At 40.1% G+C, this 27,803-nt stretch overlaps 1 protein-coding gene across 1 annotated transcript; it reads right to left on the reverse strand.

Moving 5' to 3' along the window:
• Nucleotides 1–12,975: 12,975 nt before the first annotated feature.
• Nucleotides 12,976–23,611, reverse strand: LOC150039694 (uncharacterized). The gene is given in 7 exon segments (XM_090327645.1): nucleotides 12,976–13,663; nucleotides 13,748–13,919; nucleotides 17,274–17,363; nucleotides 19,009–19,087; nucleotides 20,103–20,228; nucleotides 21,014–21,160; nucleotides 23,576–23,611. Coding segments are annotated over 7 exon segments (1,338 nt in total).
• Between the last annotated feature and the right edge of the window lie 4,192 nt (nucleotides 23,612–27,803).

Below are 27,803 nucleotides of genomic sequence, written 5' to 3' on the forward strand. Positions count from 1 at the left end.
TGTACACATTCTAGTCACATATATATAATTTTGTATTTAGTCATGTGAATCTTTCCAAAAACTCACTGAACAGAGTGAGTACATTGAAAGACCTTAAAACACATGTAAATTTTAGAATATGCAAAAGATGTTACTGGCTTTGTTATGTAACACAAGCAATCATATTAAAAGTAAGCCTGTTTTATTTATAAGTTTTGTGATCATACGAGTTTTCTCTTTGTCCTTTTCTTTGTTACACATCACCAGCGCCTGTGTCCTTATTGTCCTTGTGGAGTAATAGAATCCATACTGCCAATTCCAGAAAACATCAGGAGTTTGCTGGACGTTTAAACTCAGTTAACAACAGAGCCGAATTATATCAACATCTTAAGGAGGAAAATGGGTTTGTGTTATTATGGTTGAAAATTATTTTATTGTCTGTACAGTGCTTGATAATCACTGCTTGTTGGTTGAAAGCAAATTTGTTACTACTGTTGAGTGGTAGTATTTTGAATACTCGGTATTGTAGCCAGGCACTGTGGTGGCCCATACGAAATCTGAAGAGCTCAGTTTAAACCTGCAGTAGGCAGGAAGATTTGTGAAACTCTTTATTTCCATTGATCAGTAGAAGAGCCAGAAGTGAGGTATGTTCAAATGGTACAACAACAGCCTGAGTAGAAAAGCCACATGAGAGCACAAGGGCCTGCTTTCAAGCCTTACTACCAAAACAGAAAGTAAGAAACAGCAACAGCAAAAAACACTTGACTTTGGTGTGTATACAAGGTCTGATTTTACTGATTTATAGTGTGCTCATACCAGTAATGCTTTTAATGGTTAGTAGGCATTTTAGAAAATCTCAGAGAGCACAGAGTCTGTGTAAGATAACACAGAGGAGCCTGGCACTGTGGTTCATGCCTATAATCCCAGCTGTGTAGTAGGCTGAGATATGTGGATCACAGTTCACAGCCAGCATGTGTAGGAAAGTCTATGAAACTCTTAATCACCAGCAAATCAGAAGTAGATCAAAGTGGTAGAGTGCTAACTTTGAGCAAAAGAGCTCAGGGGATAACACCCAGGCCCAGAGTTCAAGCCCCATGACTGACTGAAAACAAAACAAAACAAAAACCAGATAACAAAGAGAAATATTTGTATGATAAGTAATATAATATTAAAGCATTATTTATACTAGAATAGTGAATCCTACATTTAGTGATTTTGAGCAATTTAGAAAGATTTTTTGGCAGTCCTGGGCTTGAGCTCAGGGCCTGAGGACTGTCCTTGGGCTTTCTCAAGACTAGAGCTCTACCACTTGAGCCACAGCACCACTTCCGGCTTTTTCTATGGATTCAGTACCAAGGAATCAAACCTGGCTCTTCATGAATGCTAGGCATGCATTCTACCACTAGGCCAAACTCCTGGCCTCTGATTTTGAGCAATTTAGAAGAAATTTTTTAAAGTGTATTGGTAAAGGAATTCCTTTAATAGAAAAGGAAGAAAACTCTTATTAAATAACAGAGATGCTTTCCTTAGTTTTGTTAAGAGAAAGAGTGGTGTCATAAGCACACACACACACACACACACACACACACACACACACACACACTCACTGATGGCTTTTGAAATGTAATTTTGGGACAGCCCTTAATCTCTCCAGGGTCCATTTTCACTTATCTTCAACATGAGAAAACTTCTGTTAATTAGAGGGCCCCTAAGTATTATTATTCTGCCTAACGTGCTTGTGTTTTGTCCTTTGAGTATGTTAGGTTTTCATTTCCATATGAGAAGTAGATGAAATATGGTTATAGTTAATTTTTTTTAATTTAGTTGTTATATATTTTTTTTATTGTCGGGATTATTTATGGAGGGGTTACAGTTACATTCCCCAGGTAGTAGGTACATTACTTCTCACACATTGATACCCCTTCTCATGGTTTTTGTCTCTAATTCCCTCCTCCCACCCCCTCCCAATCATCTTGTGTTCCTCCTTTCCCTTTCCTATTTCAAATAAACTTGTATGCAGTATACCAAGTAACAAAGTCAGATACAGTCACAATATGAGATTAATGTCTCATCAAATGCCTTATCAAAGGGCAAAAAAAGAGAAGAGAAATAACATAGTACATTAAAAACAACAATCACACAAGATAAAGCTCTTGTTTCCATATCATACAGTTCCTTTCATTTGGTCTCATCCTATGTGACCTTAGTACCTAGGTTTTGAGCTATTGTAATCCTCTGCTAGGAGAGTCCTAGCTGTGTACTAATTATTACAAAAGAGGAAAACCACTGGGTCCATGTTCCTTGGGGTCTGGCTTACTTCACTTAATATGATTTTTTTCTGGATATAGTTAATGTTTTACCAACCTATTCTTTTTCAGAATGGAGACAACAGAAAATGGAAAAGCTAGTCAGCAGTGAAAAATGATACAAGGAACTGAATTTTAAGAGTATAATTACAAAAATATTTTGGGCAGATTTTGATAAAAGTACTTTTACAACAAGGTTGTATAGCTTATGTTAGCTAGACTGGTTTTTACATTTTTGAAATATTTCAATGAACTATCATTTTTGTACTAGCTATAAAATTATCAAAATCAAAAATATACATTTGAGATCTGTCCTCTCTAATCAAATATGTTTATTTTATACTAAAATGTATTCCCTCTAGAAATGTTTTTGTAAAGATTCTTAGGCTTCTCTTTGCCAAATAAAACTGTTAAAAACCTAAAGTGCAAAATATTATAGTGTCACTTTGGAAAAATGCTATTTTATTCATTTAATACCTAATGATAAAATTTGGAAAATTTAAGATTTAGATGAGATTTGCAATATGTGATATAAAATTTATTTTAGTCTATGTCTTATATATCGTAATGCTTTTCCAAGATTACTGTCTTTATTTTTGCCTTTGTGTGTGTGTTTAAAACTACACTTTAAACCAGAATTTCCAGGTACCTGGTGTACAGTTATGATTTCTAATGTTAGATATTACTTTTAGTAAAAAATTTACTTTCTAGTTTCATATTGAAAGAAAAGCATAAATGAGATTACAAACTTAGAAGAAACAAAACTTACTACTTTCATCCCTGGATAGTTTAATTTCTTCATACTTAAAAAAGTCCTGGTTTATGTTTATGGTTGTTTATTGGAATTACTCTCATACTGTTCAACTTGAAGCTTATACTATGATGTGAGAAACATGTTAAATACTATTTCTAGGTTTCTCTCTGTCTCTGTCTCTCTCTGTCTCTCCCTCCCTCCACCCCCCTCTCTTCTCTGTGATTGTCTATTAGCGAAGGGAAAAGTCCTTTGTTTCATTTATTTTCCTGGAAACTTAAGTCCACATTTAGTTATTATAAGTATCAAAGATATCCCTGAAGAAAAAGATTCTGCTTTCAGTTCTATTACAGAGATTATACTGACCCAAAGCTCAATTTTATATATACATACAAATATATATATATATATATATGTGTGTGTGTGTGTGTATACATATATATACATACACACACATATATGTATATATATATACGCACGCATGCCAGTCCTGGGCTTGGGCTCAGGGCTTGAGCACTGTCATTGGACTTTCTCAAGGCTAGAACTTTACCACTTGAGCCTCAGCACCACTTCCGCCTTTTTGCTATGTATGTGGTACCAAGGAATGAACCCGGGTCTTTGTGCATGCTAGGCAAGCACTCTACCACTAGGCCAAACTCCCGGCCCTCAATTATATTTTTTACAATACATGAAGACAATATTTTTGTATGAGTTGTTACAGGTGATATTTGGTAAATATAAATCCAATGAGATTTTACTGCAGAAAGTCTTAGTGAGCTAGAACCTTGTTCAAAATCACCATATGCACATGTTCTATCATTGATTGACACTGGGGGTTCCTATAAGTATCAATGTGAACAGTAAATAGCTAGGTTTGGGAGGTTCATCACCTATTGTCTGAAACCATTAAGATTGTCAGCCTGTATAGATTCACAGCAGGTCTCTAAATGTGCACATGTAGGAAAGAAGCATCCAGATGTTAGTTTGTTACAGAGGGGTTGCCAAAGTGAGAGTATATGGGATTTTCCACATTGTCATAAAGCTTTGAAGCATTAGACTTAATTTAGGAAATTGTAATATGTGAATTTATTTACATTGAGCATATTTGATTGAACATAGTTAGCTACTTGCCTTTTATATGCAAAATATTGAGTATTGGGCTGGGAGTTTGCCCTAGGGGTAGAGTACTTGCCTAGCATACACGAAGACTCAGGTTTGGTTCCTCAGTACCATTTACACAGAAAAAGTTGGGAGTGTAGTGCCAGGAGTTTGGCCTCATGGTAAAGTACTTGATTAGCATGCATGAAGATGCAGGTTCAATTCCTTGGTACCACACACAAAGAAAAAAGAAGTGGTGATGTGTCTCAAGGGGTAGAGTTCTAGTCTTGAGAAAGCCCAAGGATACGCCCTTAGTTCAAGACACAGGACTGACAAAAACAAAAAACAAACACCAACAAAAAAGAAAAAAACTGGAAGTGGTTCTGGGCTCAAGTGTAGAACACTAAAAAATAAATTGATAAATAAAAATATTGAGTTCTGGCTTTTTTTGGGGGGGAGGGGTCAGTCATGGGGCTTGAACTCTGGTTCTGGGTGCTGTCCCTGAGCCCTTCAGCTCAAGGCTACTGCCCTACTCTTTGAGCGTTAGCACCTCTTCTGGATTTTACTGGTTAATTAGAGATAAGAGCCTCATGAGGCTGGCTTGAGCCTCGATCATCAGATCTCAGCCTCCAGAGTAGCTAGGATTACAGGTATGAGTCACCACATCCGGCTGTATTGGCATTTTTTTATGCTTGAGTCTATGCCTTTGTCTTAATATGCTATCTGAATGGGCCATAAAATCTAAATTTTTGCAGCTTGAGACAGAGTCTTCTAAGATAGATGCAAACTTAATTTAATATTTGGTTATGTTTCCTTATTTTCAACATTTTCTAATTTAAGTAATGTACAAGTGGATTTCAGTCCAACATAATTTTATGAATATAATGCATCTTGATTAGTATCATCCTTTTCTTATTCTCCCTCCGTTCCTCTATCTCAAAATACAATGGGAGGCCAAGAGTAGTGGCACATGTCTGAAATCTAGGTACACAAATGTGGAGGTTAGAGCCCAGGTGCTAGTGGCTCATGCCTCTTATCCTAGCTACTGAGGAGACTGAGATCCTCAGGATCCAATTTAAAGTGGTCATGTGACTTGAACTCTGGGCCTGGGTGTTGTCCCTGAGCTCTTCAGCTCAAGGCTATCACCCCTCACCGATTGAGCCACAGTGCCACTTATGCCACTTCTGGTTTTCTGGTGGTTAATTGGAGATAAGAGTCTCATGGACTTTAGTGCCCAGGCTGGCTTTAGGAACTTCAATTCTCAGATCTCAGCCTCCTGAGATCCTAAGTCTCTGTGACTCCTATCTTCAATTAGCCAGCAATAAGCTGGAAGTAGAATTGTGACTTAAGTGGTAAAGCATCAGTCAGTCCTGAGTAAAAATGCTGAGACAGAACTTGAACCCTAGAACTGGGTATTGTCCTAGAGCTTTTGTTGCTCTACCACTTGAGTCACAGCTTAATTTCTGAATTTTTGGTAGTTAATTGGAGATGAGTCTCATGGACTGAGCTGGCTTCAACAGCTATCCTCAGAGCTCAGCCTCCAGAGTGGGATTGCAGGTGGAAACCTCCAGCACTAGGCAACATTTAGAATACTTTTCCTAAAGCAGAATTCTAGAATGAGGTGCTGAACAATTCTTTAAATGATGACCAGGGTAACTTGTGCTTCATAGGGTAAATATTTCACAATACAAAGGAGAAATTATGACATCAACTTGAACAATTATCAATTTAAATAATCAGTTATTATTTTATCTGCTAAGTCTTGTTTCTCGAGCATGTCGATTTATTCATATTTTTTATAACAATATTTAGGTTTCTCATAGTTAAAAGGAACCATTTCTTAATAAAACCAGATTGGTGGTTTTTTGAAGCTTGTTAATAGCTCCTCTCATTTCTGAGGCTGGGATCTTGTTTTCAGTAAGGTTAATGTTAAGAAGACAGGGGTATTCTATGTAACTAAAAGCAGAATATCACACTCCAGCATGGGTGGCATTGGTGCTTGAGCACACCTATTTATAGTGTTGTTACTTTTAGGTTTTCCTTTAAGACACCAGGAACTGAGGAACAAGATGAGCCTGCTTTTGTTGTTGTTTAAATAGTGGTAATCTGGTGACATCAGTTGCTCACATTTGTAATCCTAGCTATGCAGATAGCTGAGATCTGATGATTGAGGTTTGAAGGCTGCTTGGGCAGGAAAGTCAGTTTGAGTATCACTATATAACCAGCAAAAAGTCAGAAGTAGAGATATGGCTCATGGTACAGTCTCAGCCTTGGTTGAAAAAGTTCAGGTATTGTGCCCAAGCCTTGAGTTAATCACCTACTATCAACACACACACACACACACACACACACACACACACACACACACACACACACACACACACTGCCAAATACACTTAACTAACAGCCTGAAGGATATTTCTGATCAGAGGTAATTTCTGTTAGACAAAGTTGTTTTCAATTAATGACCCAGTGTCCTGGCAACAAAATGTAATAGTTTGGATAAATATTTTCATCAGGCCCCCTCTCGATACCATTTCTAAGAGTTGTCATTAGGTAAATGTTGGAATTACAGTCATTGAAAAAAAACTTGTTATATTTTTATAAGTCCATACAACTTTTGCTTGTTTTATTTTTAATTTATTGTTATTTTAGAAATGTTATTTTACAGAGGTATTAAAATTACATGAGTAGTGTAATGAGTACATGCCCTTTCATTTGTGCAGTGTCTTCTGTTCCCTCACTGTCTCCCATCCCTCCCTCCTGTTTCTACCCACTTTCATCAGTGTCCATTGAGCTCCACTGCTGCCCTTCTCACCCTTTTCCCCTCAAGTTCTGTGCTTTTTCCTACCCTCCCAAACATATACCCAGGAATATGTAAAGAAGACAGAATATTTAAAAAAGAAAAAAAAAGACAGGTGCAGTGGCTCACACCTGTAATCTTAGCTGCTCAGGAGGCTGATATCTGAGGCTTGCAGTTCAAAGCCTGCCCTGGCATGAAAGTTTCTTAAGTGGTGCTGTGGCTCAAGGGGTAGGGTGGTAGCTTTGAGCTGAAGTGCTCAAGGATAACACCCAGGCCCAGGGTTCAAGTTCCATAACCTTGTGTGAGTTCCTAGAATTCTGTTAAATTTGTCATATTCCACTGCTTGCTTTAATTAATTAATCTTGTCCTGGGGCTTGAACCCAGGTCCAGGGCTGTGTCCCTGAGCCTCTCTCTGCTCAATGCTAGTGTTCTACCACTTGAGCCACAGCACCACTTCTGGCTTTTTCTATTGTGTGGTACTAAAGAACTGAACCCAGGGCTTCATGCATGCGGAGCAAGCAATCTACCACTAAGCCACATTCTCAGCACCTCCTAGTGCATTTTAGATCTAACTTTTGTGTCAGAGAGAAAACACATCTTTTGTATCTTGGAGCTTGGCTTCTCTATCTCCCTTAACATGAATTGTTCTAGTTCTATCCATTTCCCTGCAAATGACATTATTCTTTCTAATGGTGGTGTAAAATTCCATTGTGGATATTACTACTGCTGTGTCCATCTACTATGGGGCATCTGGGGTGTTTCTATATCTTGGCTCTTGTGAATGGTATGGCAATGAACGTGAATGTGCACATGTCCTTATATCCTGTCTCATGGTGTTCAGAGTAGATGTGTATGAGTGGTATGGCTGGGAAAGTCTATGTTTAGTTGTATTTATTTATTTATTTATTTATTTTTTGGCTAGTCCTGGGGCTTGAACTCAGGGTCCGAGCATTGTCCTTGGGCTTTCTCAAGGCTAGAGCTCTACCACTGGAGTCACAGCACCGCTTCTGGCTCTGTCTGTGTATGTGGTACTGAGGAGACAAACCAAGGGGTTCTTGCACTCTAGGCAAGCACTCTACCACTAGTCCACGCTCTTGGCCCATTTAGTTTTTGAAGAACCTCCAGACTGCTTTCCCGAGTGGTTTGTACTAGTTTACACTCCCACTATCAGTGTAGTGGGGTCCCTTTTTGTAGAACCTTCTTACAGATGGAATGTGAGCATAGTGAAAATACTTATTGGTGTCTTCAGTTCAGTTATCAAAAACACAGGTTCCCATCAACAGTGGTATAAATAGTTCCTTCATGGAGGTGGCGGCTTATGCCTGTAATCCTAGCTACTCAGAAGGCTGAGATTTGAGAATTGCAGTACAGAGCCAGCCCAGACAGTAAAGTCTATGAAACTCTTATCTCCAGGTTCTCAACAGAAAGCTGTAAGTAGAGGTATGACTCAAGTGGTAGGGTGTTAGCCTTGAAGCAAAAAAGCCAAGCAGGACCCGTGTTCAAGTCCCAATACACACACACACTTCCTGAGAGGCAATATTGCAAATCTAGTTCTAGGAGATATTCTTATAATATGTGTTGAGTGGTAGCTGCCTGAATAATGTTTTTAAATTTTCAAGTGAGCCATGTTGCTCACTTCTTGATCTTAAAAGGAGAGATTGTGGAATCATGTCTGTGCTGGTTGCTAGGATTACAGGTGCACAGTTGCACTATGGAGTTTATGGACCATTTGTCTGCATTACTCCTGGTTCTTTCCAGTGGATATTATGACAGAAGAAATGCAGACCCCTAAAATCTTGAGCTTTCTCCATCCTCCATGTTTGTTTGTTTGTTTTCCTGTGTTTCATGGGGCTTGAACTCTGGGCCTGGGTGTTGTCCCTGATCTCTTCAGCTCAAGGCTCATCAGGTCAAGCAACAGCCACACTTCCCATTTTCTATTGACTAGCTGGAGAGAAGAGTTTCATATTGTTTAGTTTTGGTGCTAAGGCTGGCTTTGAACTGTGATCCTCAGATCTCAGTCTCCTGGGTAGCTAGGATTACAGGCGTGAGCCACTGCACTGGGGCACCATCTTCCATTTTTAATGGGTCTTTCCATATATTAGTCGGGGGCAGTTTTGTTTTACAGATCAAAGAATACATTCCAAGAGGTAGATATCAGGAACTCATCCTGTCTTTGACAGGATCACTGTGTCATGTTAAACATTTGGAATCCATTGGCTGTCTCTTACTGCTTACACACAGGTAAAACAAAAGACAAACTAGCAATTTTCTGCTTTTATCAGGGTTTCTCCACACACATTGTCCACTTATACTTCCATACCCCATTTCAGTGCCAATGGAGTTCTAAGATGCCCATATTACCTCCATTTTTATTTTTTTAAACAGCTATCTGTTATTAAGAAAGCAACACAGATACCTTCATTTCAGTCTGTTCTCTTCGTGAAACAACCTTGTGAATATTCCAAACACTGCAATAATAACAAGTTCTTTCCCTAGCAAACACCACTATATATAGAAGTTAAGTCTGAAAATCCAAGTTGAGACTGCCTTGTAGTTCCTTGAGAACTGACAGATGAGTACAGCTTTGCAGTCATTTAGCTGGGGTAATAATTGGGAAAGTAAAATTTTCTCTGCCATGAAGGTCCAATTACGGTGTGTAGAATTATAGTGTTGAGGAGTAACATACATACATACACACACACAGATGGTGTGTGTGTGTGTGTGTGTGTGTGTGTGTGTTTGTGTGTGTATTTGTGTGTACCTTGGGGCTTGAAATCAGGGCCTGGGCACTGTCTCTGAGCTTCTTTTGCCCAAAGCTAGTGCTCTAGCCATTGAGCCACAGCTCCTTTTCTGGCTTGTTGGTGGTTCATTTAGAAGTAAGAACCTTAAAGACTTTATTTCCCAGTGTTGCTTCAAACCATGATGCTCAGATTTTAGCTTCCTGTGTCAGCAAGCACTGTTTGAGAAACAAGAACTCCAATGAATCCCATTCTTTAAAAAATATATATATTTTCTTGAATACCATTCTTTAAAAAAATATATATATATATGTATATATATTCCTGTCCCTCAACCAGTGCTTGCTGACATTCTTAGAGCCATTTATGAGCTTGTCTAATTGATCTAACCTCATCAGAATTTGTTGGTCTACATGGATTTGTGTTAAACTTATTGCATGCCATTTCTTACGTCAGAGTCCATTTGAAGTAGTTTGAAGAGATGTAGCAAAGCATTGAAGATAACATGAAGTAGCTGAAATGACTATTGCAACTAAGGCTATTAAGAATCCAATATACTTCCTATTAAAATACAAAGAAAAACCCGCCCATTGGTGGCCCATACCTATAATCCTAGTTACTCAGAAGACTGATATCTAAGAATACCAGTTTGAATCCAGCCTGGGCAGGAAACTGTGAAGTATAGGCCACAGTCCCAGCTCCTCTGTTCTTTCTAAATTTGTATTTATAATAAAACCTTTGACTTAGAAGTTTCACTAGAAACTCTGATTAAATTTTAGTTTCCTAGGATTTATTTCTTTTTCTTGCCTTGGATCACTTGGTTATTCTATCTTTGTCATGTTTAATATTGGTGCAAGGATTTTTTTGCCCCAAAGCCTCTTGCAGTTGTGTTCTGGGACAACTGACCTGGAGGGAGCTGGAGGAAGGGATTTGACTGGCTTAAGAAAGACATTCGTACACATTAGAGCTATCAACACCTAAACTATTACATTCAGCCTCCAGAACAGTGAGAAAATGCATTCAGTTCCCATTATTCACACTGCAGACTCTATTATAGTAGCTTGAGAACACCAACAGAATGGGCTAGGAGTGAATTAATCATAAGTGAATAATTAGATATAAGGAAGTAACATGGAAGTCATTTTTGGTGTAGTCATCCTGTACCAAAACTAGTCCAGCAACAACAAAAGGTATCTATGACCATTTCAAGTTTAACCACATTCATTTTCAACAATTTAAGAAACACCTGACATGTTATGGATACAGAAAACACTATGGAAATAAAAACTTGTACATGTTAAAGAATTAATATTGTATAGATCACTGTTTGGAATGATCCAGGATTTAGTATCACCTACCCATGAAGTAATTTCTCATATATGTGACAAACTTTAAGGGAATCAAAGGCAGCATGGAATGTGGAAAATCCTAATTGTCACTGTATTTATGTTAAAATATAAGTACTTTTAGTTGTTAGGTTTCAGTAAGCAAAAAACATTAACACAGAAAATCACCCGTATAATCTATATGTTTTACAGTGACTGGTTAGGTTTCAGTAAGCAAAAAACATTAACACAGAAAATCACCCATATAATCTATATGTTTTACAGGGACTGGTGTATCCTCATGTTAAATACAAACTGGGAATCAAAACTAGTGGTACAGATCCACTGCTATGTTGTCAACTGCTTTACAGGTTCCATGATATTTAACCCTTCTATCTGTCTATCTTACCAATTTTCAGCGTTTATTATAAAATCTCCTACATAAAACAGTCCTAAACTGGGCTCCAGTGGCTCACACATTTAATCCTAGCCATTTAGGAGACTGAAATCTAAGGAAAAAGCCAGTCTAGTCAGGAAAGTCTTTGACACTCTTTAATTTCATTTAACCACCAAAAGATTTGGAGTGGAGCCATGGCTATAATGGTAGTGTTTGTCTTAAGGAAAGAAGCTCAAGGAGAGCACCTGCACTCTGACATTTTTTTATGCCAGGACTGGAGCACCACAATTTTGTAATTTTTATCAAAACTGACAAAGACACTTATAAAAATTTATTTCATTCTGAATGCTTAACGAGCCCTCCAAATATGGTCTCTGAATGTTCCACGAAATGATGTGATATCGATAAGGTGGTAGTAAAGGTTTCACTCCTGTGTACATTCATTTTTGTTGGTTGTGGGGCTTGAACCCAGCACTGTCTTTGAACTTTTTTGCTCAAGGCTAGTAGTTCTCTACCACTTTGAATCACACCTTTACTTCCTATTTTTGAGTGGTTAACTGGGGATGAGTCTCATGGGGACTATGTGACTGGCTTTGAACCACAATTCTTAGATCTCAGTCTTCTGAGTAGCTAGGATTATAGATGTGAGCTACCAATACCCAGCCAGTGTATATTTCCTAATAGAGTGATATCTTTCCTTAGGTCCTTCATATTGAAACACTGAACTGGTAACTGTGAGCTATCTATGTTATAGTACACAGGTCACACATACGATGGCTTAACCCAAGTATTTATTTTTCAGTAATATAAAGTACAAAATAGGGATTTGGGCTAGTAGTACAGAAATCTATGTTCATACACTTGGCTCCCATCTATATTTCCCCCAAATATCTCAGAGAATCGTCTGACTCCATTCCAAAAGAGCAGGATTTACCATTTCAGAGAAAATGTAGCAAAATTAACTTGATCAACCCTCAACTTCCCTCTCTTATGCAGAGTACCAGACCATTGATCATTTGTTATTAACCCTGGAAATACTGGACATCACTTGTGTTAAAATCCTCTGGACAGTATTCAGGTGCAATGACCCATTTAGAATGAAAAATGTTGAGAAATGTGGGTTTAGTATGTGTGCAAGAGAAAATAGTTTCAGAAAACTCAGCTAATCACTGCCATGAGAATTTTCCTATATAAACTCTGAAGATTTGTGAGATGAGATTTAAGACAGAAGGTTTTCCTACACAGGTTTTATTATCTGTGTGAGTTGGGCTTCTGGTTCAAAGACTTAGCATATTCAATATTTACCGGGTTTAATTCTCTGATGCCTGTTGAGTTATGACTTCTGTTTAAAGGTTTTCCTGTTCATTTTTTTTGTGGGTCATGGAGCTTGACTTGGCCTGAGTACTGTCCCTGAACTCTTCAGCTCAGTGTTACCACCCTACCCTAGAGCCAAGCCCCACTTCCCATTTTCTAGGGATTAGTTGGAGATAGAGTCTCAGGTTTTTTGGGGGGCCCAGGGTGGCTTTGAACCTTCATCCTCAGATCTGAGCCGCCACACATAGCTCCTGTTCATTATTTTTATATGTGATCTCTTCTGTGTGTTCTCTGATGCACACTGAGGTGTGAATTCTGCTTGAAAGACTTTGCACACTTGTTACATTTGTAAAGTTTCTCTCCTGTGTGTGTTTGCTGATGCAAGTTAAGACTTGATAACTGGTTGAAAGATTTTCCACATCTGTTACATTCATAAGGTTTCTCTCCAGTATGTGTTCTCTGATGCACACTGAGATATGACTTATAGTTGAAAGACATCCCACATTTGTTACATTCATAAGGTTTTACTCCTGTGTGTGTTCTCTGATGCATAGTGAGGTATGAGTTATTGTTGAAAGACTTTCCACACTTGCTACAGTCGTAAGGTTTCTCTCCATTGAAGTATGACTTGTGATTGAAAGACTTTCTGCATATGTTACATTCATATGGTTTTTCTCCTGTATGAATTCTCTGATGCATGTTGAGACTTGACTTCCTGTTGAAGGACTTTCCACATTTCTTATAGCCATAAGGTCTTTCTCCAGTGTGTGTTCTCTGATGCAAATTGAGTTTGAACAACCATTTGAAAGACTTTCCACATTTGTTGCAGTCATAAGGTTTCTCCCCAGTGTGCGTTCTCTGATGCTTGCTGAGATCTAACTTCCGATTGAAAGATTTCCTACATTCATTGCATTCCTAAGGTTTCTCTCCTCTGTGAGTTTTCTGATGTACAGTGGCCTCTGATGTGCAGTAAAAAAGAATTGCTATGCTTGTTATATTCAAGATTTTTCTCTCCCATGTGTGTCTTAGATTGGAAATCATGGTCTGACTTCTGACAGAAGGTTTTGTACATTTGTTATAGTCATAGGGCTTTTCCTTGGAATATTTTCTCTGACATGTTTTAAGATTTACTTTCCTAATGAAAGATTTTTCACATTCACTACATACATATGTATTCTCTCCTGTGTGTATTTTCTGATGTTTACCAACTGTAGATTTTATGTCAAATGTTTTCCAACATACGATACATTTCAATGTTCTCAGCTTTATCTGAGTTATTTCTTGGACAATGAGAGTAGGTGTGTCACAAGCTTCCCTATAGTCTTTATACTTACAGGAGGGCTCTCCCACATGAACATTCTTTTGGGCAAAAAATATGGTCTCTGAGTTTAATACTTTCCCTTCTCCACCATATCCATATTTTTGCTGACCAGGTAGAATCTGATGATGTTGACCAAAATGCTCAGAATGTCTCAGGGAGTGTTCAACTACATGAGTGACAGCAAGCTTCTCTCCAGCATGATTTCATCAGAATCACTATGGAGAAGCGTGTTTTGATGCACAATACACGCTTCAGGCCTCATGCCTAGGGAGTTCATATTATTCATAATCAATTCTGACATACAGTTTGAGCTCAAATTAGAAGTTCTTCTTAATCTAACTCTTCCCTCCACTGTGTCCCTATTGGTGATTACAACTTGACATAGACATCTATTTGGGCTTTTATGGCACATCTTAATCAGGTGATTCATTTGTGAGACATCTAAAATGATTAACAACAAAAGGAACAGAAAATATCAATGAAATCTAAACATTTTCAAATAATAGTTATATAAAGGAAAGGACATTTCCTCCTATCCTACTTGCTGAAGATTTTAAATATCAGCACAAAGATTTCATTTATAAGAACTATATGCTCCTTTCCCCTCATATATAATAACTATAATGTGTCTACAAATCTACACACTAATCCAATGAATAGTAACAAATAATTACACTTGTACACAATTAAACAGCACTCTAAGCATTCACACAGTGAGAACAAGAAAGATATTCTTAGCAGAGAAAGCTCAATAGCTGTGTGCTTATGACCACATAAAATGATGCTCAAGGGAAAGAACTCCAAAGTGGAAACAAGACGTTTTATTTTATTGTACTGTTTGTGGCTATTTTTTCCCTTTTGGTTTACTCCATTTTGTCACTCTTTTTCAACTATGTACTCTTTATCTTATACATATCTGATTTGGGGAAGGAAAGGGAAAGCACAGAAATGGTGGGACAAGAGTGAACCAATTCAGCAGTGATACTCTCTAGACACTATCTTGGAAATGAACTGTACAATTGGGGGAAGAATGGAAGGTGGGGAAAAACTGGACGAAAATGAGAGAAGGGGTGACAATGTTCAAAAGGAAATGTATTTATAATGTGACTTATGTAACCACTCTGTACATCACCTGTATAATAAAATTTCAATAAAAAATTTAAAAAAGAAAAATGAAAAAGAACTATACATTCTTTTGCCTAATATTGATATTTTATCATGTAAGATCCTATTTTTCTTAGTTTTTGTTCTAATATCAGAAGATAATGTAGTCCTAATACTTAACCATTTGCTGCTTACAATTTTAATCTGACTACATATTATCTGCCATTTGTTTTCCTAGGGTTGTTATACCTTAATTTTGTTCTGTTTTGTGGGGAAGCTTTTTGTTTGTTTGTTTGTTTGTTTTCAATAATGGGTATTTTGTGCCATTCTTTTCTCTCAAATATTAGCTTGGAAGACAGAAATATTTTCTACTATCATATAGATATACAATAAGGCCACTTGTTTGTCTCCCAAGTAGGAGTGTTTTCTGAGACTGAGCATTTCTATCCATATTTGTTCAGTTCTCACTTCTCCTTGAGAATTCCTATATGCACCTGTAGGGATTTTCAAGTTCCTTCTCCTTCTTAGACACAGTGTCTTCTACATTCCTATTGATATTCTGCCTCTCAGAACTACAGCAGAATAAAATTTTGTTCTCTCCTGAATAAAATTTTGTTCTAAATCCCAGATTGTGGTCACTACCTTTTTCTGGCTTACCTGAGACTATTGGTCCAGTCTTCCTTAGTTCCTGGTATATGCATGCTCCTAGTTTTACAGGAAGGGATGTCTCCTATACTTTTATTTCTTTCTTTAAAGTAATTTCCACAAAAGAAAAGGGAAATGTTTACCCTAACTCTACTACCATACAAAATTCAGAATACCACCAAATGAACTCTTGTTCACATGGCCTATAGACCAAAAGCCTCCAAGTTCTCTGCCACACCCAGGATTGGAAAAAACTGAGGACATTCATTAGAAGAGCTCAGTATGGGGCTGGGAGTCTGGCCTACTGGTAGAGTGTTCACCTGGCATGCACTGGGGTGTGCTTGAAGCCTTGGGCTAGATTCCTTGGTACTACATACCCAGAAAAAGCCTGAGGTGGTACTGTGGCTCAAGTGGTAGAGTGCTAGCCTTAAGAAAGCTTAAGGACACTCAGCAGTGATTGGATCAAGAAGATGTGGTACTTATACACAATGGAATTCTATGGTGCCCTCAGAAAGAATGACATCGCCCCATTTGTAAGGAAATAGAAAGACTTGTAAAAAATCATACTAAATGAAGTAATACAGACCCAAAGCAACATGGGCTCAATGGTTTCCCTCATTTGTAATAATTAGTACACATCTAGGACTCTCCTGGTAGAAGATTCCAATAGCTCAAAACCTAGGTACGTAAGATCGTATAGGATCAGACTAAATTAAATGAAAGGAACTGTAGGATATGGAAACAAGAACTTTATCTTGTGTGATTGTTGTTCTTAATATACTATGTTATTTCTCTTCTATTTTTTGCCCTTTGATAAGGCCTTTGATGAGATGTTAATCTCAGATTGTTACTGTATCTGACTTTGTTACCTGGTATATTGTATATACATTTATTTGTTTATTTGAAATAGGAAAGGGAAGGGGGAAACACAAGATGATTGGGAGGGGGTTGGAGGAGGGAAATGGAGACAAAGCCATAAGAAGTGATATCAATGTGTGAGAAGTAATGTACCTACTACCTGGGGAATGTAACTGTAACCCCTCTATATATTACCCCGCCAATAAAACATGCGTGTATGTGTTTGTGTTGTGTGTGTGTGTGTGTGTGTGTGTGTGTGTGTGTGTGTGTGTGTGTGTGTGTAAAAGAAGATCAAGGACAGTGTCTAGGCCTTGAGTTCAAACTCCAGGATTGGCCAAGGAGAAAAACCAAAAACAACAGCTCAGAATGGTTCTTTCCAGGGACAGGGAGTTTGGCCAAGTGGTAGAGTACTTGCCTAGCAGGCACAAAGACCTGGGTTTGATTTCTTGGTACTACATACATAGGGGGGAAAAAAGCTGGAAGTGGTGCTGCGGCTCAAGTGGTAGAGTTTTAGTCTTCAGAAAGCGCAAGGACAGTGCTCAATTTCTCAGTTCAAGCCCCAAGACTGGTTAAAAAAACACAGAAAAAAAGAATGGTTCTTTCCAATAACCCTGGGTGGGATGGGCTAACTCACCTGAAACATTCTCCTTTGAGCCTCCTCCCATCCAGGGCTCTGTATCTTGCTCCAGCTTGACAAACACTTCAGGTTTAGAAACACAGTGCCCTGATAATGGAAAACAGTACAGAACTTCTGCTGACAATGGGTCCTCCTTGTGGGTAATGACCTCTCAATCTGGCATGTAGTTCTGCTTTGGGACATATGACCCCATTTCTAATTAGCTCCCGGGGTGAATTTCTCTCTAAAGACTAGTCACATCTTCAATATTGATGAACAGCCTTTTCTAGATTTCTATATCTAACTTCATATTATATATCAAACTTGGAAAAGCATCACCATCACCATAAAATTAAGCTATCTATATTTTCTCTTTTTTTTTGGTTGGTCGTTTGTAGGGCTTGAATTCTGAGCCAGGGGGTTGTCCAACAACTCTTCAGCTCAAGTCTATCGTTCTCCCACTTGAGTCACAGCACCACTTCTGGTTTCCTGGTGGTTAATTGTAGTCTGATGGACTTTCCTGCCAGGGCTGGCTTTGAACTGCAATCCTCAGATCTCAGACTCCTGAGTAGCTAGGATTACAGGTGTAAGCCACTGGTGCCCAGCTTAAACTATCCTTAAGTAAATCATAGCGTCTCTAAAATGTCCTCCTCTTAATCCTCCACTTGTGTAACACCTATTTTTCCTCTCTGTCTCATCCATGCAAAACAATCTAGTGGACCATATTTGATTTTCAGTTCTCAAAATAATACAAGTTCTATAAAAGGAAATACATTTGTTTAATTAATTGTATTTTCTACATGGCCACAAAAACATCAAAAACACCTATGAAATATTCAACTAAAGGCACTGAAAGAATAAGTGAAGTATTAGTAAATAGCAAGGAATATGGGGTTCTTAAGAATGGAAAGAAAAACTGGGTATGGTGGATCACCCCTATAGCCCTAGCTACTCAGGAGGCTGAGATCTGAGGATCATGGTTCAAAGCCAGCCTGGACTGGAAATGTGAGACTCATCTGCGATTAACCAATAGAAAATGGGAAGTGGGGCTGTGGCTCAAGGGATAGGACAGTAGCCTTGAGTTGAAGAGCTCAGGAACTGTGCCCAGGCTCAGAGTTCAAACCCCATGAGCCACCAAAAAAAAAAAGAATAGAAAGAAAAGTGACAATTGAAAATACAAAGAAAAATTAGAATGAAAATCTAACAATCAGATAGTTACTGGGGCACTGGCAGTCTTAAACAAAAATGGTGAAGTCCATTTATGACAGAGCCACCATGGAGACTGTATAATGCAGATATGTGATGCATGAGAACAGCTGCCTGTAAGTGTGAAAGGTGGGGACACAGCTAAGACCACCTCAACACAGCCATACTGGCTCTCACCTTTCCAAGCTCCATTTTGATTTAGGATTCTTGTCCCATTCGAAATCCAAACTCTGTGCCCAACCTTAATAATCACTTCAAGTGTAGGAATGCTTTTTCCATGGGAATAATACAGAACTTGTGCCAAACTACTATCTCAGTTCCTTGAAAAATGACAACAGGAGATGTACAACCAATTTGAAGTTTTTCTTATTTCTTAGAGAAAGGTGACAATCGTCATGGAAAGGAATCTTACATCTAAATAGCACTGAGTCTGATAAATATTTATCTATCCACTAAGAACAAAGTTCTTGCTTCTGTGAGTTAATGTGACTTCTGGTCACCCAGGACCACCAGGTTGCTGTAGGTCTCCAGCATTACATCCTTATACAAGGTCTTCTAGCACTGCCCAGGTCCTGCGGTTCCTCCCAGCTAAAGTCCACAGCCACATCCTCAAATGACACCAATCCCTGGAATGGCACATTTTGAATGAGTCATTTGGACACAGTCATGAGAATACAAAGTTTGGGTTTTCATTCTTCTACATGTAAGCTCATGTCCTATATAAGATAGTTGGAGCTTTCTTGGTGTTTTATAGTAGAAGAAAAAAATCTAAGTGAAATATTTGGCTCTATGCTCAGTTGTTAATTACTAAAACAAAGTTTCTCTTATAGATCAGCAAATGTTTTTGGTGCTAGCAAAACACAAATTCTCTTCTAAAAAGCTTATGATATAGCATGATAACTTTAAAACTAGGTGCCTAGAATGGTGTGCTGAGATATATATATATATATATATATATATATATATATATATATATATATATATAAAGTTTACTGTGAATTAGGGCAGCAAAGAAATAGAAAAAAATATTTCTACCAGTCCTGGGGTTTGAACTCGGGGCCTGGGCACTGTCCTTGGGCTTTCTGAAGGCTAGTATTCTACCACTTGAGCCACGGCACCAGTTCCAGCTTTTTTCTGTGTATGCAGTGCTGAGGAATTGAACCCAGGGCTTTGTGCATGCCTAAAGCACTCTACCACTAGGCCATACTCCTGGCAGAAAAGATTTTAAAATCAATTTTCATGTTGTGCTTCACTATAAAGGCTATTTATATCTTCTATATAACTGTAAGCATGTCTTAGTCCCCATTTCCCTCCCCCCAACCGTGCCCCTCATCTTGTCTTCCCCCCTTCCCTATCCAATTTCAAATAACCAAATACAGAGATCAGAAAATGGCCCCCAGACAATAGGGATGCTGCCTAGCTCTCTCCCACAAAAAGAGAGAACCAGGGAGTCCCATGAGCCAACTACTTAAGAAATCCACAACAACAAACTCAAGAAGCAACAGAGAAGGACTCAAACTAGAAAAGAAATCCAGATAAAGCTTACATCCAACTTCCTCAAAGAATTCGAAATGTAAGGACCCCTCTCCAACCTCTTGCCTCAGGCTCCAATCCTGAAAAGCGTCGGCGGAGGGCGCTTACCTGGGCAGCCCCAACCGCCACAGAAACCAGCATAGGACTGGGACAGCAGGTGCCAGAGGGCAGAAGCAGGAAGCAGTGCAGACCAGAATAGCAAGCAGCGGAGACCATATGAGGACCACAGGCTGACTGAAATCCGAGCGGAGTGAATGATTCTCCAACACCGTGGAGCACCCACAGCCAAACGCAGAGGAGTGAGTAGGCCAGCGGGTAGTCTAGTGTGTCCCCAAACCCATCGGGAAAGCAGGGCTGGTGCCAAGCTATAGAATGTAAGTCAGAACCCTCCACCCTGCCCGAGAAAGACTGGCTGGAGCCGGGGGCAAGGAATTTAGAATCCTGTCCCGTCCCTCAACAACCCCCTCCCCCAGGCCATTGACTGGAGACTGACAGGAAGGCAGGCGCTAAGATCCAGCACCCCACCAAGGGAGGCGGAGCTGTCCCTGCTCCCACCCATCCAACAGGTTCTTCTCCTGGGCCTCTGAATGGAAACTGACAGGCGGGCGGGCACAAAAACCCAGCACCTCACCAAAGGGGGCAGAGTTATCCCTGCTACCACCCTTCCCAACAGGTTACTCTCCCAGGCCTTTGACAGGAGACTGACAAGCGGGCTGGCGCTAAGAACCAGCAACTCACCAAAGGGGGTAGAGGTGTCCCACCTCACCTGCCCAACAGGTTCCTCTCCCAGGCCACTGGCTCTGGAGAGTGTGGGGCGCTGAGGCCCTGCTTTCCAAAGCGGGTGTGGTGCGCGGGAGTCTAGGAGCCAGCAACTGTCCCCCTCAAATCTTGAGCTGGACACCCTCCAGCTGGAAATCCCAGCAAGACAGCACCAAGGGGCACCCACAGTCACAGACTCCCGATCAAAGCGGCAGAAACACAGCAGAGAACTAAAGGGCCAACCAGCAGCCAAAGCTCACCTTCTGCATATCAGAAAGGCACGGCTCTGCCCTTGGAGCCCACGTCCTTTGCTGGGCCCCGCCAGTGGGAACAGAGCAGACACCAGCTGGCCTTCCTGAGAATCCCTGGAAACTCCCAAACTCCAGATCCTTGGCCGGGGGCTGCCCCTGGAAGCAGAGCAGGAAAACCAACCATCCGCCCAGCGCGCAAAGACTGAAGTGAGCTGATCCAACCCTCGGGCCACTGTGTGGCCACTGGTTGGGCTGAGAGCTAGTCGTGCAGCAGCACACAGCCTCTGGGAACAGGCCAAACACCCGCAAAAACTGCAAACTCTGACCCAGTCAGCAGAGGAATAAATTTGGCCAAGAATCAGAGGTTTACACAGATTTCCAGAACCACCAGTCCCAATCCAAGTAAAGACCGCTACCTATCGACCACAAATCAAATTACAAAAACAGTTGTCCAAACCTAGGAGACCACAAAGATGAATTATGACATACATAAATAATCAAAGTCCCACGCAAAGCCCAAAAGGAAACAAGAGGGAAGGGACGAGAGAGATGGCACCATCACAAGAAATGACAAATGAAGAGACATGAAACATGACCCTATTCAAGGAGATGATTGTGGACATGACTAAAGAGATTAAAACAGAATTCCAAAAAGAATTCCAGGAACATAAGCAGGAAATCACCAAAGAGCTCCTCGAATTCAAAAGAGAAATAGAAGAAAAGATTAATACCCTCACAGCAGACATGATCAGCTCAGTGTCCACACTTCAAGCAAAAATGGAGGCATTAAGCAGCAGATTGACTGAGATGGAGAACAGAACATCAGGAACAGAAGATAAAACACAAGAATTGGAACAGAGAATCTCCACCTTGGAAAAAATCAGTCAAAATCCACCAGAGAGAGTTCCAGGAACTGGCAGATGCAGCAAAGAAGCCTAATCTTCGTATAATAGGGATTGAGGAGAATGCAGAATTTCAGGACAGAGGAATGCAACCATTATTCACCAAAATCATAGCAGAGAACTTCCCCAACCTCAAAAAGGGAAAATACTCACAATATTGAAGGTTTCCAGGACTCCAAACAGGCAAGATCCTAGAAGGAACTCATCTAGACATATAGCAAACACACTAGACCCGAATACCAAGGAACTGATCTTAAATGCTGCAAAAACAAAGAAAGAGCTATACTACAATGAGAAAAAATTCGAATTACAGCAGATCTCTCCACAAAAAACCTAAATGCAAGAAAAGCTTGTAAAAACATCATTGATGTCCTGAAGACCAATAACTGCCAACCCAGACTGATATATCCAGCAAAACTAGCGTTTACATTTGAGGGAAAAACAAGAATATTTTACTCCAAAGAGAAGCTTTATGAATACGTGCACACTAAACCAGCGTTAAAAAATACTAATTAATCGAGAACCAATTGTGGAACATCAAGAACCCCCATCAAGAAGCAAATATTTATAATTCACTAAACACAAAAAGGGAAAAAAGAGAGAGAAAGAAATTTAGAAGCAAAAAATAAATAACAACAATGGACACTGACCACTTCTCCATAATTTCCCTAAATGAGAACGGGCTAAACAATCCAATCAAAAGACAGAGAGCAGCAGACTGGATTAAGAAACGCCAACCATCCATGTGTTGCCTCAAAGAGAACAACCTCACTGCAAAAGACAGAAACAAATTCCAAGTGAAAGGATGGAAACAAATTTTCCACTCCAATGAACCATGAAAAAAAACAGGAGTAGCAATCTTAACCTACGACAAAATTAACTTCTCATTAAAATCAGTACATAAAGATAGAGATGGCCATTATATATTACTAAAGGGTACAATCCATGCCCACAATATTACATTTATAAACATTTACTCCCCAAGGACGGGAGCACCCAAATTCGTCAAACAAACTCTATCAGATTTACAGAACCAGATAGACTCAAACACAATCATAGTGGGAGACCTCAACACACAAGTCTCAACAAATGACAGTTCAACTCAACAGAAATTAAGCAAAGACACCATCGACTTGCAGATGTAACTTTAGTTTAGAAAACGTGCTCACGTGCTCAATCCAGATTGAGCGGTGGTCACCACATCCTACCAGCAGCAGGTGCTTTGTCTTTACTGAAGGTGACTACCAGTCAACCATGTCCTTAGACATGTCCCACTTGCGGGGAGTTTTGTGGAGCTTCTGCTCCAGGCGGGGAGACACCCTGTGCGCCCTAGCTCCGGACTGCTTACATCATTGGTTGTGCCTAGGAGGGTATGTGCCAAACGCACAATATCACGGGGCCACAGGTAGCAGCCTAGGCCTGCCAGTATGCCACTAACTAGGAAGCCACACAGGTTGAGAGAGTTGGGAGAGAGTTCACAGGATTAACAGACTTGAACGAAGTGAGTGAGTTGATTGAGGTGAGAAGATGGGGGGAGTTGAGTGAGTGCAGGGGGTTAGGACACAGAGTTGAGCGAGATGAGGAGGGTAGAGGGCTCCTTGGGTGCTGAATTGGGTTCGGTAGTCCCACCCCACCTTGGTCTGGGAGAAGACCATAAGGCTCAGCTGGCCTTATGGTCATGGACGTTTTCTGCCACCAAGGGCATGGAGGCAAATTCCTCGGGCTCCAGCTCTTATCCCCTCCCCAACCAAGTCTCCTCCAGCTTCCACCACATCCGGCAACCCCCGCTCCTCGCCCTCCCCCACAGGCCAAATAATAAAGTTCATTACAAACACGTTGTTTATTCAGCGTAAAGGTTGCCTCCGGTTAGCCCATGGGTGTTTGAGAGGTTTCAGGAAGAGTTGAGAGTTGTGAGAGGAGAGAGAGTGTTGAGAAGATTGAGTGAGGTGAAAGGGCTGAGATGGTTGAGAGATTTAGGAGAGAGTGGAGAGGGTCGAGAGGCTTGAGAGGGTTGATGTTGGGGTCCTTCTCGGAAGTCTAGGCAGGCGGTGGGGGGGGGAAATGGAGGTGGTGTCCACGAATCATCCCGGGGACACAGACTCTGGAGACCGGAGTCTCGGTGCAGATGTAACTTTAGTTTAGAAAACGTGCTCACGTTCCCAATCCAGATTGAGCGGTGGCCACCACATCCTACCAGCAGCAGGTGTTTTTGGGTGTCAGAACCCACCTCGGGGCTTGGTGAAGCCCCGAAGACACAGCAGACCGAGGAGTGGAGGTTTCCTGGCCCCAAGGGGCTGGAGGCAACTTTCGCGGGCTCCAGCTGTTCTACCCTCCCCTGCCTGCACTCCTGTCTGCTCTCCTCCTGCTCCCTCGCCATCAGCCAGTCCCCATCCCTCCCACCCCCGACCTCAGAAGCAAAACCACATTCTGTTTTTGAACAAGGTAGTGTCCGTGGGCGAGCTAGCCTTATGGTCATGGAGGTTTTCCGCCACCAAGGGCCTGGAAGCAAATTCTTCGGGCTCCAGCTCTTATCCTGAGGAGCATAGAAAATATCTATATATTTTCTATAAACCTATGTTAGTCCTAAGTTTTTTCTGTCTTAATACAAACTTTTAGGACAACTTTATTTTTAAATTTTGTTCAGAAACCATTTTTAATTTTTTTTATCTTTTACATTTTTTTAACTTAAACACTTAACACTTTAGTCTTTATTTGCATTTGAAAATTTTTTAAGGGCTCAAGGAACTCCCTTTGCCTTTTAGTAGAGGTCCTTTTTTTTGCTGCAGTTACGATTACTGCCTAGAACTGCAAGAGTTTATCCCAAATAAGTTTTTCCTTAATGTAAGAACTACAAACATCATCAGTGCACCCAAATTATACAGAGATAAGCTTTAAAACATTTTTCAAAATACTAATTACATTACCCAGATTTTACCATCAGATCTCCATTGTCAGTTGCAAAGAAAAAGAGGACGAAGATGGTCCACTCTCATTTGTTTGGGTTATGTGTACTGTTAAATGTTTGTCTTAAATACAACAGCTAAAATTTAAAAGGTTTACATCAGACTGATATGTGTTTGAATGACCAGGGAGAGTGCTTCAGGGGCCATTCCAACATGCAGTGTGTCTCGGTGGCCCCTGTCCCTTGTCTTCTGCCCTGGCTGGTCTCCAGACAGCTTGGGACCCCCTCCCTGTGCAAGCCCTTGCTACACTGCTCCTTGGGTGCTGAATTGGGTTCGGTAGTCCCAACCCACCTTGGCCTGGAAGAAGACCATAAGGCTCAGCTGGCCTTATGGTCATGTACGTTTTCCGACACCAAGGGCATGGAGGCAAATTCCTTGGGCTCCAGCTCTTATCCCCTCCCCAACGACATCTCCTCCAGCTTCCTCCACATCCGGCAGCCCCTGCTCCTCGCCCTCCCCCCAGGCCAAATGATAAAGTTCATTTCAAATATGGTGTTCATTCAGTGTGATGGTTGCCTCTGATTAGCCCATGGGTGTTTGAGAGGTTTCAGGAAGAGTTGAGAATTGTGAGAGGAGAGAGAGTGTTGAGAAGATTGAGTGAGGTGTACCAGTGGTAGAGATTGCAAAATGTAAAATGTGATTGTGTTTGAGTGCAATTAGGATTGAATATTAACTGTTTCTTTGACATGTATTAGGTGAATTTCATTGTAGGTGATTCTGGAGCACATGTTTTAAATTCTTGGACTCAAGAAGACCAAAATTTATAAGAGGTATGATATATTTTGTTGTATGCCTATTTGAAAGAATTATTTAAACGTAGTGGTACTTTTAAATAGGATTAGGTTTTTTTTACTCATGATTTATTTGCGCATAGTTTTGCAATCCTAAATTATATTTTTAAAATGTAGTTAAGTTCATTCCAGTCTCCCTCTAATCTACAACTGTAGTTTTTTTTTTTTTTTCGGTCAGTAGTGGGACTTGATCTCTGGGCATGGGCGTTATCCCTTGAGCTCTTCAGCTCAAGGCTACTACTGCTCTACCTAGCGCCACTTCTGGTTTTCTTTTCTTTTTTTTTCTTTTTTTTCCTGTCCTAGGCTCGGGCTCAGGACCTGAGCTTTATTCTTGAGTGTTCTCAAGGCTAGAGCTCTACCACTTGAGCCACAGCACCACTTCTGGCATTTTTCCTCTGTATGTGGTACCAAGGAATCAAACCCAGGTCTTCATGCATTCTAGGCAAGCACTCTACCACTAGGCCAACTTCTTGGCCCCCACTTCTGGTTTTCTGGTGGTTAGTTGGAGTTGAGTCTTAAGGACTCAAGTGCCTGGGCTGGCTTTGAACCATGTTTCTCAGATCTCAGCCTCCTGAATAGCAGTGATTCTCAGATTTCAGCCTCCTGAACAGCTATTACTTACATGAGCCACCACAATTGTATTTTCAAATATTTACTTCCATAGTAAATAGAGTTCTAAACTATGTCTTACTTGTATTAATTGTATATCAATTTAAACATTATTATTATAATTATTATTATTACTATTATTTTGCTAGACCAGGGACATAAACTCAGGGCCTGAGCACTGTCCTTGGGATTCCCTCAAAGTTAATGCTCTACGACTTGAGCCACAGCACTATTTCTGGCTTTTCTGCATATGTGGTACCGAGGAATCGAACCACTAGGCCAAACTCCCGGCCTATTATTAATATTTGTTAGAATTTCTTTCTTTCTCTCTTTCTCATTCTTTCTTTCCTTCTTTCTTTCTTTCCTTCTCTCTCTCTCTCTCTCTCTCTCTCTCTCTCTCTCTCTCTCTCTCTCTCTCTCTCTCTCTCTCTCTGTTTTCCTCTATCTCTTTCTTTCATTCTTTCTGTCTCTCTTTTTCCCTCACTCTTGATGCCTTTTCCTTATATCCTCAACATTGTTTTATCAGCTTTATGCCTACAAAAAGAAAAAAAGTTATGAGTAAAAAACAGTTCTTGGGCCAGGAGTTTGGCCTAGCGGTATAATGATTACCTAATATGCACGAACACATGGGTTTGATTCCTCAGCATCACATATATGGAAAAAGCCGGAAGTGGTGCTGTGGCTCAAGTGGTAGAGTGCTAGCCTTGAGAAAGCCCAAGGACAGTGCTTAGGCCCTGAGTTTCAGTCCCAGGACTGGCAAAAAGGAAAAAGGAAAAACCAAACACTTCCTTTTTTTATAGATAGAAGGGTATGAACAGGGAATATTTAGGGAAGGGGACTAAAATATGAATTTAAGTGAATACTAAAAAGGCAGAAATTATGGTTCAGTATGATTATTTCAGAGAAAAGAAAGAGGAGAGAAGCAAAATTCAAAATTGAATGAGAGAGTAAGAGATCTGTGTCAAAATATATGGATATATTATTTAAATAATTTCCTGTGAATTTTTTCTGTCATTTTAAAAAATGGAATGAATGGATTACTTTGTGAAAATGTGTTTTTCATAACATTTGATCTTAAGATATTTATGATTGGGCTGGGGATGTGGGTAAGTGGTAGAGTGCTTGCCTAGCATGCATGATGCCCTGAGTTCAATTCCTCAGTAGCACATAAACAGAAAAAGCTGGAAGTGGCTTTATGGCTGAAGTTGTAAAGTACTGGCCTTGAGCAAAAGAAGCTCAAGCAAAAGAAGTGTTCAGTCATAAGTTCAAGGCCCAGAACTGGCAAATATATATATATATCGATATAGATATATATATCGATATAGATATATATAGGTTACAACTGGTAAACATAGTTACCTTTTGTTCTATTTTTCCTTTTTGTGTCAATCCTGGGGCTTGAATTCTGGGTCTGGGCACTGTCCCTGAGCTTCTTTTGCTTAAGGCTAGCTCTTTACCACTGGAGCCCTACTGCTACTTCTGAATTTTTCTTTTTATGTAATACTGCAGAATTAAACCTAGGCTGGGAGTTTGG

Source organism: Megascapheus bottae, unplaced genomic scaffold (assembly GCF_031878675.1).
Source record: "Megascapheus bottae isolate mThoBot1 unplaced genomic scaffold, mThoBot2.hap1 HAP1_SCAFFOLD_62, whole genome shotgun sequence".
NCBI classification, from domain to species: Eukaryota; Metazoa; Chordata; class Mammalia; order Rodentia; family Geomyidae; genus Megascapheus; species Megascapheus bottae.